Raw genomic sequence first — 15,501 nt, forward strand, 5'->3', positions numbered from 1 at the left:
GTGTAGCCAACAGGACCTGGCTGCTCCTGCAGTGCTGTGTCCATTTTTTGTGCACCCTGGTACAAGAAATAAGTTAAATACAGGACTGAGTCTGGTGGAGAGCAACCAAGATGGTCAGGGGGCTTGAGCAGATGATGGATGAGGAGCAACTGAAGGATCTGGGTTTGTCCAGCCTCCAGAAAAGAAGGGGGGAAAGTGGGTATTATTGCTTTCTACAGCTTTCTGATGAGGGGATGTAGAGGAGCTGGAGTGACAGTCTTTCGGGAGATGGGCAGTGAAATGGCAGAAGGCAATGCAGGAAACTCTGAGCGGGTATTAGGAAGGAGCTCTTGCTGTCAGGGTGGTCAAACGCTGCAGCAGGGGCCCTTGGAGGTTGCCAGATTCCCATCTGTGGGGACAGTTGGAGCTCGGCATGTCTCTGGTGCAGCTGAGTGGGGTTTGGATTGGGTGACCTCCAGGGGTTCATTCCAACTGAGATCATTCTGCAAGTCTCAAGTCTCTTTTTTCTTTGGCCGTAGAGAAAGCGAGTGTGACTGAGAGCCCAGCCCAGGACTCTGCCTGCGGGTGGAACTGAAAATGGGTTGTGTGGTTATGTTACCCTCCTTTCCCCCTCTCTCCGCTTCAGCCCTATGCATCTCTCTCCCCAGGTGACCAATGTCATCACGTTATAGCTCAAATATTTGGTAATGAAATGTCACTGTAGTCCCCCTAGAGAAATCTTCCAGTATCACTCATTTCTTCTTTTATATTAAAGACAGCACTGTGTTTTACCTTTGTACCCGTTTGGCACATATAAAGTTAGCAGAGTTCAGCACCAGCAGGAATATATACGTAGGTAGGAGCTTATAGAAAAACAAAATCCAGGCACGGCATGTAATTGGAGAAGGGGCTTTCTTTGATTTTGTTTTTCCTTTGTGCCAGTTGAGGTAATTTCTTAGCAGGTTTCAACCTCTAGCTCTGTCCGAGCAGTCACTCGCGGCTGTGCTGCTGCACTGCCATCCTGTCAGACACGAGTCACAAGGAGGAGTGAAGTGGGGTTGTCCAAGGAGGAGTGAAGAAGTGGGGTTGTCTGTTTATCCATTTAAGTCTCGGAAGGATTTGACGGGTTGCAGCCAGGAAGTAGAAGTGATTGGAAGAGTTCACTTGGGTGAAGGCATTGGCAGTGGCAGGAAGAGCACCGAAACAGAAGAAATAAGAGTTTGAAGGGATGCTGTGGCAGGATGGAAGTAACAAAAAATGCAGAGGGGCTGACTCGGCTTGGTTCCTAGCTCTCTTTTCCTGTAAATCTTAAAAATTACTGTAGAAAGTGTTGCTAGTCCTTGAGGTTGGGGAACAGTGCAGGTTTGAAAGGTTACACTAGGTGCTCAGTGCTTCCGCAAATCAATGGCAAATCATAAAACCAACAGGAGAATTTATTGCCGGTGGCCCAGCAGCCCGGCCAGAGAGAGAAATACCTGGCTCGGCCTCCATATGATGCAATTGTGGCAGGGATGTCCTTTTGGGGGATGTAAATCTCGAGGACGTGTCTGCTTGTCATTAAAGAGATGGCAGAGCTTGCTTCGTGCGTGGAAATGGAAATACCAAGTAAGCATCTTGGACCAAATTATCAGAGGGTTGATCGCGTCTGGATATTGTCGGACGTGCCAGAGGTTCGCATGGGGGAGGCAAAGGTGCTCTTTGCTTCCTGTTCCAAAGTATTCCGGCTACGCTGCCGTGCCCGGCGAGTGTCCCTGTGGCAGCTCGGGGCAGGCTGTGCTGCAGACGCTCAGGAAGTCAGCGGGGTTTATATAAAGCTCTGCTGGGCTTGCAGAACCTTTTTGGCTCCTTTCCAGCCTGGAAGCGGCGATATAAATAGAGGAGCGTCTCACTTTTTTGAAGTCTGCCTTCTATTCACGGGAAGGAAGAACTTTGTGCCAGAGCTGTGATATAATAGCTGTTAAATACAAGTCTCAAGACCCAGTCCTCTGAGGGGCTGAACCGCTTGACCACGTTTCAATGGGATGCGAGCGAGCTCTGTAGCCTATAGCATCACATCTCTCTTAGCTGGTTGCTGACATCTGAATAAGGTTTGGCTCTATGAAAGCAGAGTTCAAGAGTAATCCATCCTCCCACCTCCCCTCCCAGCTGCTCCTCTTCTTGCTAAAAGAAAAAAAATGTTCCTTTTTCTTTTTCTTCTTTTAGTCACATTAACAAAATGTTTGGGACCGTTGTGGTTGGAGTTGGAATTGCTGGCTTAGCACGGATCCGAGATTTGATGAATCCGATGCCTTCTAGCCCTTCTGAGCACCTGAAACTCCTTGGATTTGTATCCAGGTTAGAAATTTCATCTTAGTGTGTTTAATATGGGTATTGCAAATGTTTCTTTCTTCTGATGCACGTGTCTTTCCCTGTGGGGGACTATTGTTTGAGGGGGGTAGGGGATGAATATCCAAAGTTTTATATTTCTCTTATAATTAAGGCTGTCTGAGAAGGGAAAGTTTATGCAAATATGGCTGTCATTTTGAGTGGCAGCTAGGAAATGAGCACAGGAAGCTTTGCAAGAGGGAACAAATAGGTTACCTCGGTGAGATACCTTGCAGAAATGACTAAAATAAAAGCGAGAGAATGAGAGACATTCTCACTGCAGGATCCGTGTGATAAAAAGAAATGCAATTCTGTCTGACTGAAATTTCCTGGAGGTTTAGGATGGTAGGGACAATAATTATGCTAATGAGCTAATGTCTGCATGACGTTTATAGAAACGCTTAAAAAACATAAGAAGTTTTACAGAGTTTTAAAAAGTGGGTTTTTTTACAAAAACATGTTGTAACGCACCTGATGCTGCAACTTCATCATAAAATTCTATTTTTTATTTTTTTTTAACCAGGCACTGAACCTGTAGATGTCTTTAAAGAAAATCCCATAATTTAGTACATCAAGTAAGGTTGCCTCTTAGAGAGCAAGAGTTTTTCTCACCAGCTTGGAGCTGTGGAAATGTAGTGTGTTCCTCCCTCTGAGCATTCCTGTTAGACTCTCTGCCCCATAACAGCGGAGCATAAAGGTTTTAAATAGATAGGCAGTACGTGTATGGATCTCAGACTGCGAATATATTTTCCAACTATATTTAAATCATGCAGTCAGGGTTGTTTGAGACTGAAAGGACCCATTAGGTCATCCAGTTTATGTCCCTGCCAAATACACTCCTGGTTCCCTGCTTCCTTTGCTAGTGCTACGACTAGCTAGCCTTGAAAAACACTAAAGATAGGATTTCCACTGAGAAACAGTGCTGTTGAAATGCACAGTTCACAGACGGCATGCTTGGAGATCTTGCCTTGCTCTTTGCATCCCAGTGACACACAGACATGACCAGTCTTTGCTTTCAAGTCCTGCTCGTGGCCCACCCTTCTGCCCTCTGTCACCTAACACTGTCGAGGTGTCTACTCCAGTCTTTACTACACAGGGGAGTGTGTGTGTTTCATTTTTCGGGTGATGTGTGCAGGGTGGTGGCCAAGAGAGCCTTCTCCTTAGCACTGACATGGTGTGTGTGTGTGTTGCGGGATAGAGCCATCATAACCATGCGTCTGCTTTATCCCTCTCCTCCTTGTCTGTATGTGTTGTAGTTGCATGTGTCCCTGCCAACTCAAGTGCTTTTTGCCCGTGTTGTCCAGCACTCTGGGGAGAAGTTCTCCCATAAGACCGCTGTCCTCTTTCAAGTCACTCTTGTAAAATGGATCTTTTGTAGGAATGCTTATTAAAAAAAAAAAAAAAAACAAACAAAAAAACCCAACAAAAAACAAACCCCACACTAAAACCAAACCCCACTTTACACTTCAATAGCAGGGCAGTTTCTGTGCTGATACCACCACCTACACGCTGACCCATCTGTTTTGTTCTTTGGTGCGCTCCACGGCTGTGTGGAAGTGCTCCTGCCCTTCCTGGATCACAGGCTGCCTTTGTTCTGCCCTGGTGGAACTCGTTGAGACAGCGGTCCGGGGGAACAATTTCTAAGTGCTGCTGCACAGCATACAGTTGGGAAGAATGGACTGTGATGGTTATCCTCTGGTTGTATTTGTGCTAAATATGCAGGAGAAGTTTTGGCAATATTAACGAGGCCAAGCAGATTAGCCTGGAAGATGCTCTAAGAAGCAAAGAGATACAGGCAGCCTTCATCAGCACAGAGAACAGAAGCCATGAAGAAACCATCAGGTATTTTGAGAGTTTTGTTTTTTGGTTTTTTTTTTCCCCTTTTCCCACCCTTTCCCCTGCAATCTAGAAGCATAGGGGAGCTGTATAAAGCTGTTGCAGGGGAGGATGTGGACACTGGAGGAGAGACTTCCAGACTAGAAGCCCAAAATAAATAACAGCGAGTTCCCTAGAGCACCCAATAAGCCCTGGAAGAGAGTAGGATTTAGGATGGATTCATTTCCCAAGTAGTTCCAATTGCTTACCTGTGTTTGATGGACAAGCAGTTTAAAACAGGATTCAAAGCCTTTCCTCACGGATTATTAGAGAAGGGCCCTCCATTGCCACACTCCAGCCACTCGAGCGTCTGGAAGTTAGAAATTGCAGTGCTCGATGCTGTGGCCTTTTAGTGACTTGCTGTAGGTGAGTGAGGGAACTCTGTGGAAAAAAGGAGAATTAAAACCCAGCTCTCCTGGTGTTTAAATGTGTGATATAGCCACCACACCATCCTTGCTAGGAAAGTTGCTGTTTATTTCTTTTACCCCATGTTGTGCGTTTCTCCGGATGGGGCTGCCTGCGGGAGAGAGATGATTATGATGATACACTTTTTAAAGACTGATCTCCTATCCCTTTCAGAATGTTTTTAGAAGCTGGGAAACATGTCCTCGTTGAGTACCCCATGGCTTTGTCTGCTAAGGCGGCCCATGAGCTCTGGGAGATGGCTGAGCAGAAAGGTAACGCATTTGTTCTCGAGAGTGTAAACAGTATTACTTGTTGGGTAGCACCAAAGGCATCAAACTCCAAGGCAGGACTCCAGTCTACTATTAATGATGACGTACGAGGGAGTATTGCCTGTCTCAGAGACGTGTCAATCTAGGATTTAAGATGTGTGCCGATGGGGAAATAAACACACACGTCAGTGCGAAGAGTGAGGTACGTTTCCCCTCAGAAAAGCCCTGGTCTCCTCTTGTGACACTAAGAATGCAGTTAGAGAAGGAAACTTCTGTCACAGTGATATTAAGCACTTTTGAGTGCAGCCATTGCACCTCCCTGTCCTCTCTGTCCCTGAAAATAGAACTGGAAACGGCTCCCGTACCTTCTAGTGTTTGTGATGTGCTGGTCACACACAGCTGCTCATGCTATTGTAGGCCAGAACGGAATCCCCGTCTGAAAGGCAGCTTGTCTCCGAGCAAAATCTCTTTATTTCTGGAAGGTGTGTGGTCCCATCCCTCCGGTGCCAAGGGTCAGAAGCTGGCAGTTCAGCCGAGGCCAGTGAGGATGTATGGGGCTGCAAGGAAAAGAACAGAGCTGGGCAGGAGCGGAGTGCAAACCGTTTGGACAAGCTGCACTATTTATACCACCGCTTCTTAAAAACGTCCTTTGTGGCTTTTGTCCTAAAGCGCCGGAGGTATAGGATTTCTGCTTTGCTGTTTCCCTGTGCCCACACCACTTACTGCCTTGTTGCTAACCAAATGGCTTCCCATTGAGCAGAATTTATGCCTCTTCTCTCAAAGCAGCAACGGTTACTGTCAGCAGCCTGAATTGACTCTCCTGGAAACATTCCAGGAGAACACATTTTGAATGAGGGCCACGTTCAACATGTATGGGATAGCTTCTATTCCAGAGCAGCCCAATTAATTGCAATGGAGGGAGGTACTCCTTAACATATTGTTACAATCTGTGTCCGAGTACTATGCTGTTTTTTCCTCCTCCTTTTTCTTTCCGGCTACCCTGCGAGAAAAAATGCAAAACAAGGAAATGTGGGGGGGAAAGAGGCCAAGAATTAATCCGTCTTTTACTTTGAAGACTAATGTTTCAGCCTTAGTTGGGTGTTGGGTTTCATTGCGGAGTTTCTGTTAAACATAGTGGCTACTGTTCCTGTAGTCTCTGTATTTGTTGTCTCCTGAAAATCCTTAACCCAGATTAATGCCTCAGCGCAGGGCCCATGTTTGGTTTTCTTCCTGACATTTTGCCAGCCGTGCATGAGAACGTTTCTAAGTAGGTTCCCACTGGCGGCTGGTGAACCCTTTACTGCTTGGATGAGATTTTGATTCATGCAGAAAGCTCTTATGTAATCTGTCCTGATTTATGGTGGGTTTTGGTTTTGGTTTTTTAATGGCAGATAAAGTCCTCCATGTGGAGCACATTGAACTTCTGACTGAAGAGTACAAGCAGCTGAAAAAAGAGGTGGCTGGGAAAGACCTGGTGAAGGGAACGCTCCATTTCACAGGTCAGTAGCTGTGAGGAAATGGAAGTCCATCTGGATTTGTCTGCCTGCTTCACGGGGATGCCAGTCCTTCCAGGCTTCATCCAGTCCTTTTAGATGAGTCTATAAACTGACCAGAGACATGGGTATCAGTTCTGGGTATTTCCATGGATTTCCATGGATATTTCCATGAAATACGAGAGCTATCTGGAATACACCTTTGCCTTAACAGTTGTCTTCTATGGGGTGTTGCTTTGCTAGTCTCTTTCTGCCGTCTGGTGAAGAAAGCAAGCCCATGCCTTGTTGTTTAGAGAGGAGAGCACATCTTCATCCCTTCTGCGCTTTGGTTTCTCTTTCTCTTTCATATTGGTCTCGGAGAAGAGGATGAGCTCTAAGGAAGTGTCCCAATTTCTAGTTGGGTATTTTTAGTCTTCTGTACTGGTATTTGCCCCAGAAGAGCTGAGAGAGATTTTTGGCCATTGTTTCCTCCCTGCTTTATTCCCTTGCTGAATCCACATACACCCTCCTGTCTTCAACATGTCCTGAAGGGTTTCTTGTATATGCACTTTGTGCAGCCTTCTCTGTCATAGCTCACCAACTGATCCATTTCAAGGTTGATCGTATTTGTTGACTTTCCCACTCGGTCCATCCACTCCTGGCCTTTCTACACCTTGGTCTCTAAGCCTGCAACACTGCAGTTTCTTCAGCCTTTCCTATGCGAAGGACTTCATTCTCTTTCCCATTTCTCAAGACTTTTTGTTGCTCTTGCACCAGGTAGCGTCCTCGATGAAAACAAAACCGGATTCCCAGCTTTCAGTGGAATTGCCCGACTGACTTGGCTGATTGACCTCTTTGGAGACCTCACTGTTACCTCTGCCACCAGAGAAAAGCAGAAGGATAAGAATTATTCCAGAATGACTGTTCACTTTCAGACGGCAAACAAGAAGTGAGTAATGGCCATGGCAGCAGGGGAGCCAGGCTGCTTGGGTATCGGCCGCAGGAGTTCTGCATCCTTTCTTCCTCTTGTGCAAACAGAATGGGTGGATGCTGGCGTGAAAGTGTACAAGAGAAACAGACCTTACAGTGCTTTTTATAGTAATCACCGTAAAAAGAGACACCACCAAACAATGTCTGCTGAGGGGCAGGTTTGAATAGCTCTTTTCTGATGTCTAAATGCAGGAATGGGCCCATAATGCATTTTACGATGCCCAAGACTGAAAGACCCTTCTCTTGCACTCAGAAAAATTATTCAGAAGCAGGTTATTTTTTGTTTAGCAGAAGCAGGTTATTTATTGTTTAGCATCAGACATTCTGGTTGTATGTTGAAGGCTAACCTTTCTTTAAAGGTTGAAAATATATGACTGTTTGAAAAGGTAATGCAGTAGCCATAACACTTAGCTTATAGCACTATAATGCTTGTGCTAATATGTAGTACTAGCTGGAGGTTAACATAAAATTGCACATTTCGAGCAGAGGTATAATGAACTACCTAAAGGCCAATGTGCAAAATTTGCTCTTGACTAATGCCTGCTCCACAGTCCTGAAGTTTCTTTGATTTTTCCTGAGTAGGACATCAGTCTGTCTCCCATTTCTTGTCTTTTTGCTTTTGTTGCATGAGCGTGTCAGAATCCAGCAGCCAGGATTGCTTGTCATTTTTTCCAATCATTGCACTGTGACTTTCTTGCAGAAAACTCTTTTGGTGATGCATTTTATAATACTGAGTTTGATCTCCCTTTTACTATATGATAACAGCAGCCTTGCTATCAAATAGTGTTTCATACCGCGGATTGAGTACTCAACTTAGTCCAAAGTCTGGTAGTGTATTTTGCTGAAAACTCCAGTTTGGTCATTCTGGGCCATCCGCATGGAGGTCAAGTCCTTTCAGTTGGGTTGAAGTTACTTATGAGTACAGTTTACTGCATGCTATAGGTGCAACTTGAGAATTGTCTGACGTGATTGAGGTATAGAGAAGTTACCCAAGCGCTATATGTTTCCTAGGAGGTAGGAATGGTGAAGGAACAATTTGTCCCTTTCCCTTCACTCCTGTTTTTCCATATAGTGCACACTGCATTTGAGCCAGATAACCCCCTCATAGGCATATGACAAGAGACATATGAGAAGACTGGGGAGAGCAAGGGAAAATTAGACCCCATGGGAAAATACTCTGGCATGTCTTTGTAATAAATTACACTTTTTTTTGGCGCACGTATACTGCTGGAACACTTAAAATGAAAAAAAAAACACAAAACAAAAAAGCAAAAAAAGCCCAAACATGAATGCTTACTTCTTTAAGAATTTCAGATAAGTGTATTGTTTAAAAAGTAATAATCTGAAGGACTAGCTATTTGGGGAGTGAATAATCAGTGCTCATTTGAAGTGGTAGTTTAACCGCACTGTTAGTTAAGCGTTTTATCAGCTGGTCCTACAAAGCCCACTGCAGTTTATTGAGGGATTAGCATCTTCTCGTAGCAACCTTCCTCTTCTCTTTAAATAAAACATCATTTCTAATTCCTTTTGAAACGTGGTTGTGAGAGGACAGAACTCCGTATACAAGCTCTGTTTACCCTCTTAGCAGTTCGCCGGTAACACGAGTAGCTGTAAAGATCTGTATAGAGTGAGATTTTGAACTAATTCCAGCAGGTGGAACTAGCGGGTGGCTTAAACACTTCCCTGGCTGTCCTGTGTCCTAGGTAGTTCCTAGCTGCTATGTATGATATTTGCTAGACACAGAACCGCCTCAGGATTACTGGGTTTTTTTTTTCCTGCTCTACACCACTAACAGCTTTTCTTAGCCCACTACTCACTATTCGTAGGGGTCGGCGAGTGTTTTGTCACCGTGAGCGTTTTAATGACCTCGGGGACAGTCAGCTTTATGCCTCTGGGATAATTTACGCCGACTGGAAAGTTACATAGCGTTCCTGTCTTCTGTTCGGTGGCGGGGCCGTATTTCCTGCTGACCTTCCCCCATTGACGTCAGTGGAGTTACAGCAGTAGAGAATTTGGCCCACTCTCCATCCAGTGAAGTTACGGCCCGGCAGTCAGGGTGGTGGGGTTAGGGCTCTTAATTTGCCCAACCTTTATCTTGCTGAAGGATGGGAAAGGTCTGCGCCTTCCCTGGGAGCTATCTCATCCTTTTTCAAAAGACACGAATACGCTAACCTCGAGAAACGGGGTTAATTCAACCTGTTTTCCGCCTTGGAAAACGCGGCAGGTGCCGGACGCGGCAGCCGGTGCTCTGGTTGTTAAGCAGGAGGGATTTGTGCAAAGGCTACAGCCCGCGCCGGCTGCTCCTCTGTCTGCGGGTGGATTTGGGAGGTGTGTGTCAGCGCCTGACGCCCAGCTATCTGAGGGACGACCTCTGCCTCTGATGTGTTTCCAAGAGAGTGGAGCCGACAGCCTCTCTGCGATAAAACATCGGGCAATCCAGGAAAAGCCAAACCTCCACCGGCAGCAAGGTTTGGGGCTGCAGTTCCTTGTCCCAGGATTACAGAGCTTGGAGGCAGTAAATGTCAAAACTGAACGATTTGGGCAGTGTCTCTTTTGACATTAACTAGGGATAAAGCCTAATTGTCTAATTCCCATCCGAGGTAAGGTAGCCCGTTTCGATTGCACGGTAAACAAAAAATATTGGCATTTTCAAAGTGTGAAAAGGAAGAGGTTTAAAAGAAATTGAAGACACTTTCTGAACACGCATTCTGGCAATAAGTGTTTGAAATTATGTTTGTATTGAGATCTAAGCTTACAAAGTCTAAAAAAAAAAAAAAACCTTCAAATTGAACATCCATAAAAAAATCATGCAATACATGCTTTCTGCAGAAATTGCTCCGTAAAATATTAAGCTGGGTGGAGCCAGAATTCTTTCGAGCATGAAACCAGCTTAATTCTTTTGCAGGTATGAAGAGTGTTCACTTAATTTTGGTTTATTAAACTAGGGCAGTCCGATAGGGCCACTCATTATTTGAAGAAAGAGGGAATCGGAAAAGCAGGAAGTCTCTTCCAGTCTCTGAATAGGATGTAACTAGGAGAGCTCTATCAGTCTAAAATCTGGAAACACAAAATGATCATAAAAAGCCAGGGTGGTTTCTTCACTGCAGATAGTGCTTGCTTTGTAAAAAGTCTGTATAAAAGTAGTTTGTTAGTGTTTGGTTAAACTTTCTTTTTATTCTTTAACTGTCCAACGTATTTAATGTGGCTTTATTCAGCTACCAAAAATGCTGCATTTGTTGCTCCTGAGTAACGCTAACACTTATAAATAACTACCTACATCCATAGCCAGAAAATACTTTGATTCAAATCTTTAATGAAAATGGGTAAATTATGTATTAAAAAAAACAGCAGCTCTTCACGATTTTCTGACGTAAAACACAAACCTGCCTCTTAAGCTACAAAATTGCTTAAATAAAGGGCAGCCTTGCAGCATATGTATCTTTATAGCAAAAAAAGGGACTGATTTTAGCGTAGAAGTTGTTGTTAATTAAAAATTAACATGTTTTGGTTACCAGTCAAGTAAAATGAACCTCTCTTTGGGAAAATAACTAAAAATCCAATCACAGAAGATGAACGTGTTAGTAAACCCAACATTTTCCTGCTCACTGATCTACATCAGTCATTTTAATCATTTTGATTAAATTCTGCCCGCTCTGTGTGATTGTGCTTCTGGTTCAGCGGCTTCCCCAAGCTAGAGGAGAAGACAACGTATACCTGAGCTTGGTCATTGGGGTACATCTGCTCTAGATCACCCCAGGGAGGTGGTCCTGCATTGACGTTGCCTGTTTTGGCTCGTGTTGTGGATGGGATTACATGGTGGGGATCTTCGCCTGTGCCTGCCCGGTGGTTTCTTCATACCTGCCTACCTGAGATAAAGCAGCTTGGAATAACTGGCCCGAACCTTCTGCTGCTGTTTGCTGGCATAAGAACATAGAACCGGCTCTGTCGAGTCAGAGCAAAGCCCCGCTGGCTCAGCAGCCTGCCTCTGACCCAGGTCAATAGCCAGCCCCTCGGGGAAGGAGGATGAGAACGTAGAGAACACGGAGTGATGTGGCCCTCAAGCACCCTTCTGGCCTGCAGCGGGACGTAGCCTTGGGTCTTCCTAAAATGTACGGTGTCTTTGCATTTATTAGTCTTCTGAGGATTTTTTTTTTTTGATGCATTTTTGCAGGTTGGGATTTGAGTCCTCTTTTTTTTTTTTTTTTTTTCTTCTCCAGTTGTTCTGTTCTGTTCAGTCAGGTTCATCTGGCCACGCTTAATGTGTAGGGGCTGTGTGTGTGGCAGTACAGGTGAGCAAAGAATAATTGTTACAATGATCTGAATGTAGAAACTGGATCCTAAAGCATAAAAGATGAGAGGTGCGGAATCATTAAGCTGAACGCCCTGCAGAACACGTTCAGGCTAGACTGACAAGGGCTTTCATTCCGGATCTAATGATATCGAAGATTTAATGGGCAGTACTTGGAGACAGAATTTATTCTTCCACGCTATTGATGCCCTCATAAGTTGTGAGTGGCAGGCTAAAGTGGGCCATAAAGGACTGTGGAAAGGCCATCAATAACCAAGTAAGAAAAATAATGTGCATCCTCTAAACACAGGCAGTAGTGAGTGCTGATGAATGAGCTGCAGAAAGGTAATGGCACGGTTTAGGCAGCTGACAAAAGAGCAGGAAGGGAGGATTGTGGCTGCGTTGAGGACCGTTCCTCAAAGCCTCTGCAGACATCTGCAGTGTTGGGAGTCTGTTGATACACCTGCAGCACCTCCCATAGCTCCTTTTTCCTCAGCTGAGCTGGGAAGTCAGGGAAGGACCTGTGAGCTATGCCAGTTGATAGCCAGCGGCACCGACGCTTGACCTGGAGGCTGTGGCTATCACATCGGCGTAAGACAGGACTTTGATTAAGAAAGACCTGCCTGAGAGTCTGTGTAGCTGAAACAGGCAAAATTGGCATCTTCTGGTGTAATTCATAGATTCATAAATTCATAGATTGGTCCAGGCCGGAAGGGACCTTCAAAGGTCATCTAGTCCGACCTCCCCGCAGTCAGCAGGGACACCCCCAACTAGACCAGGTTGCCCAGGGCCTCGTCGAGCTTCACCTTGAATATCTCAAGGGAAGGGGCCTCAACCACCTCCCTGGGCAACCTGTTCCAGTGCTCCACCACCCTCATGGTAAAGAACTTTTTCCTGATATCCAATCTAAATCTCCCCTTCTCCAACTTAAAACCATTGCCCCTCGTCCTGTCACTGCAGGCCTTTGTAAACAGACCCTCCCTCTCTGGGATCAGCTCTAATCTCTGGGATCAGCTCAGAGCTCCCAGTAAAGAGAAAGAAACGTATTTGAAAAGTTCAGAAAGAGTACGGACGTTAGTGTCCGCATGAGTGAACTTGCCGTCTGTCCAGCCATCCTACAGGGGTGGTGTTCAGCTTGCACGGTGGCACCTGGGTCATCACCACGTATCTGAGCGATGATTATTCTTGCTGGAGAAATGAGCAGACATTGAGGGCCTTGTGAGTTTAGCTGTGACTGACAGCTGTGACTGCGAGGAAATGGGCACAAACTTGCATATAAGAAGTTGCACCTAAACATGAGGAGGAACTTCTTCACTTTGAGGGTGGCAGAGCCCTGGAAGAGGCTGCCCAGAGAGGTGGTGGAGTCTCCTTCTCTGGAGACATTCCAAACCCGCCTGGACACGTTCCTGTGGGACCTGCTCTGGGTGGACCTGCTTTGGCAGGGGGGTTGGACTAGATGATCTCCAGAGGTCCCTTCCAACCCCATGTGATTCTGTGAATCATGCACAAGATATTTGGGTGTTTAACTGCACTTTCCACCCGAGTCTACAAACAAATGGATTAAAATTCCCTCTTCCCTGCGAGATGGCTGGTCACTGCTGCTTTCACTTGGTACAGAGGGAAAAGAAAGCTGGAGAGAGCTTAGATGGTGTGCTGGAAGTCCTGGCATGAAGCAGTGGCAGAGTTAAGACTCTGACCTGATGTTCAACTCTGTAACCACAAGGCATGGTGGTCAGAACATGTTACCTGAATATGCAATGACTGAAACTTAAAAATGCTGCATTTACTAGGGTGTTTTCTGTAAATGCTGAGGAAAAAAGGCGTAAACTATTACTGTTGATTCCATTTCTTCATAAATACTTTTCTTTTTCTCTGCTCCTCCCCACTAGACCCCTGACTTGGATTGAAGAAAGGGGACCAGGGATGAGACGTGAAAAGAAAATCAACTTCTGTTTCACAAGTGGTTGCCTGGAGAACTTCCCTCAAGCCCCGAGGTCTGCTGTGGGCCTTTTCATGCAGGATCAGAACCTCTTTGCTAAAAAACTGCTGGGCCAGGTATCCAAGGAGGAGCTGGCTGCTGAGAAATGGCGAATTTTGCGGTGTCTTGACCTTGCTGATGTGATCCAACAGCACTGTGAACAGCCAGAGAAAATCTGTTCCTGAGACTGCTCTTAGGGAAGGAGGAACGTGGCAGATGGGAAAGCTGTAGGGCTAGAGCTCGCTGTCGCCATCAAGCAGTTGCTGTTTCTGTTTCATTACCTTCTTTATCACTAGTTGTGACTCCTGGGCTCTCTGGGTGGGCTGGAGAGCCTGGGCTATACCCTGTGCCTTCTGGCATGTGCCAGAATAAAGCAGCATTACCCTGCTCCGATACATTGCCGTCCTTCCAGGCAGATAGGAACCCAGCAGCAGCAAGCCTTCCTGTGGTTGCTTCCACTCCATTCAGTTGGAAATGTCCCTGAGAGTACCTCCTGCAGGACTGCAAATACTAGGCATGATTTTCCCTCCTGAGGGTTTGTTTTTTCCCCCCTCTATTCAGATACGTCTGAAAATGAGATGCATCTCATCATTCATTAGAAATATTAGCTAGGATGAAGTTCTAGGTGAGTTTTCCACCTCTTCGCTTGATCTGCAGAACTTGTGCCCCCACAGTCCTGACCTTTTCTTCCAGGTGCCCTGAACTGTGAGTTTGCTCTGATTAGTAGTTGTGCCTGTTTGTTGGAGGGGTTTTTTCGTTTGGGGTTTGGGTTTTTTTTGTAGGTTTTTTGGGGTTTGTTTTTTCTTTTCATACTGGAAATCATCTGCCTTCAAACAGAATCTACATTGGTATCAAACCAGAACAGAAGAAATATCTTGTCTCTTGATAGATGCCATGTTGAGTTCACTCACTTAATTTCTCTGGTGCCGTGTGCCAACATAGAAATCTCTTTTCCAGCAGAGATTCCAACAGTAGCTAACAGATTGCCTGCCTGCTTTCTACTGAATGTAAATATTTTCTTTTTTTCATACTGGAAGCAGCGTATTATTGTCCTTCATTTGTGTTCTGTATCTAAATCAGCATGTGAATGGATCGCTGCTAAAAATAAGATACGTTCTGGCTTTAAGGAAAAAAAAAAACCCACCCTAATGTGCTCCTGGAAACAGTGAAATTCATTAGAAATAGTGATAAAATTAGAATTAGAACTGTAGAAAATGGAGCAATTTGCAAATATAGCCATGCAGCGATGGCGTATGACACCTGTGGGGATGGGCCTTTAGCATTTTACAGTAGTTCCACGGTCACGTATGACGGCGTTATCGCTTCCCTAAAGAAACATTTTAGTTTTTAGGAAAAGCCTAAACAGTGCACAAAACTATTAATGATTCCTCTCTTTGCCTTTTATTTTCAAATCACAGCATCTGCTGGTGCTGTATTAATACAGCAGCAAACTTCAGTCTGCGCACTTTGAAGCACAGAACCGTCCTTTCTTTTTTTAGGTTATCACTTGAGCAATTTTTAATAAGGGAGCCTAAATGCTGTGAATGTGGACATAATTGCAGCCAGTCGATAACTGCTGGAAGAAAGGCTTCCTTTAGGTGAACCGCGTTCGTTCAAAAGCTGGGTACAGTTCAGTTAGTTTGACATAGGGAAGGAAAGGCGGTGTATTTTTTTTTCCCGATCGGTTGCATTTTAGGAGCAACTGGAGCTTGACACGTGAATGAATTCTGCATGCAATTTAAAAAAAAAAAAAAAAAAATCTACTCTCTGTTAAAATCGACAAAAAACCTCCTATTTACTTCAATGGATTGACGCCCATGTGGGTTGCCAGCAAATTTGTGCCCTTGTCCACCCGAATGGACACCTTCCTGAGCGTTCTTT

At 45.1% G+C, this 15,501-nt stretch overlaps 1 protein-coding gene across 1 annotated transcript; it reads left to right on the plus strand.

Moving 5' to 3' along the window:
• The first annotated feature begins 2,187 nt into the window (after window positions 1-2,187).
• Window positions 2,188-15,360, plus strand: BLVRA (biliverdin reductase A). Its single transcript, XM_074146737.1, has 6 exons — window positions 2,188-2,313; window positions 4,066-4,185; window positions 4,798-4,895; window positions 6,284-6,391; window positions 7,142-7,313; window positions 13,532-15,360. The coding sequence occupies exons 1-6, from the start codon at window positions 2,195-2,197 to the stop codon at window positions 13,803-13,805; spliced, it is 891 nt and encodes a 296-aa protein (XP_074002838.1). The 5' UTR covers window positions 2,188-2,194; the 3' UTR covers window positions 13,806-15,360.
• Window positions 15,361-15,501: the final 141 nt, after the last annotated feature.

This window comes from Numenius arquata, chromosome 4 (genome assembly GCF_964106895.1).
Source record: "Numenius arquata chromosome 4, bNumArq3.hap1.1, whole genome shotgun sequence".
NCBI classification, from domain to species: domain Eukaryota; kingdom Metazoa; phylum Chordata; class Aves; order Charadriiformes; family Scolopacidae; genus Numenius; species Numenius arquata.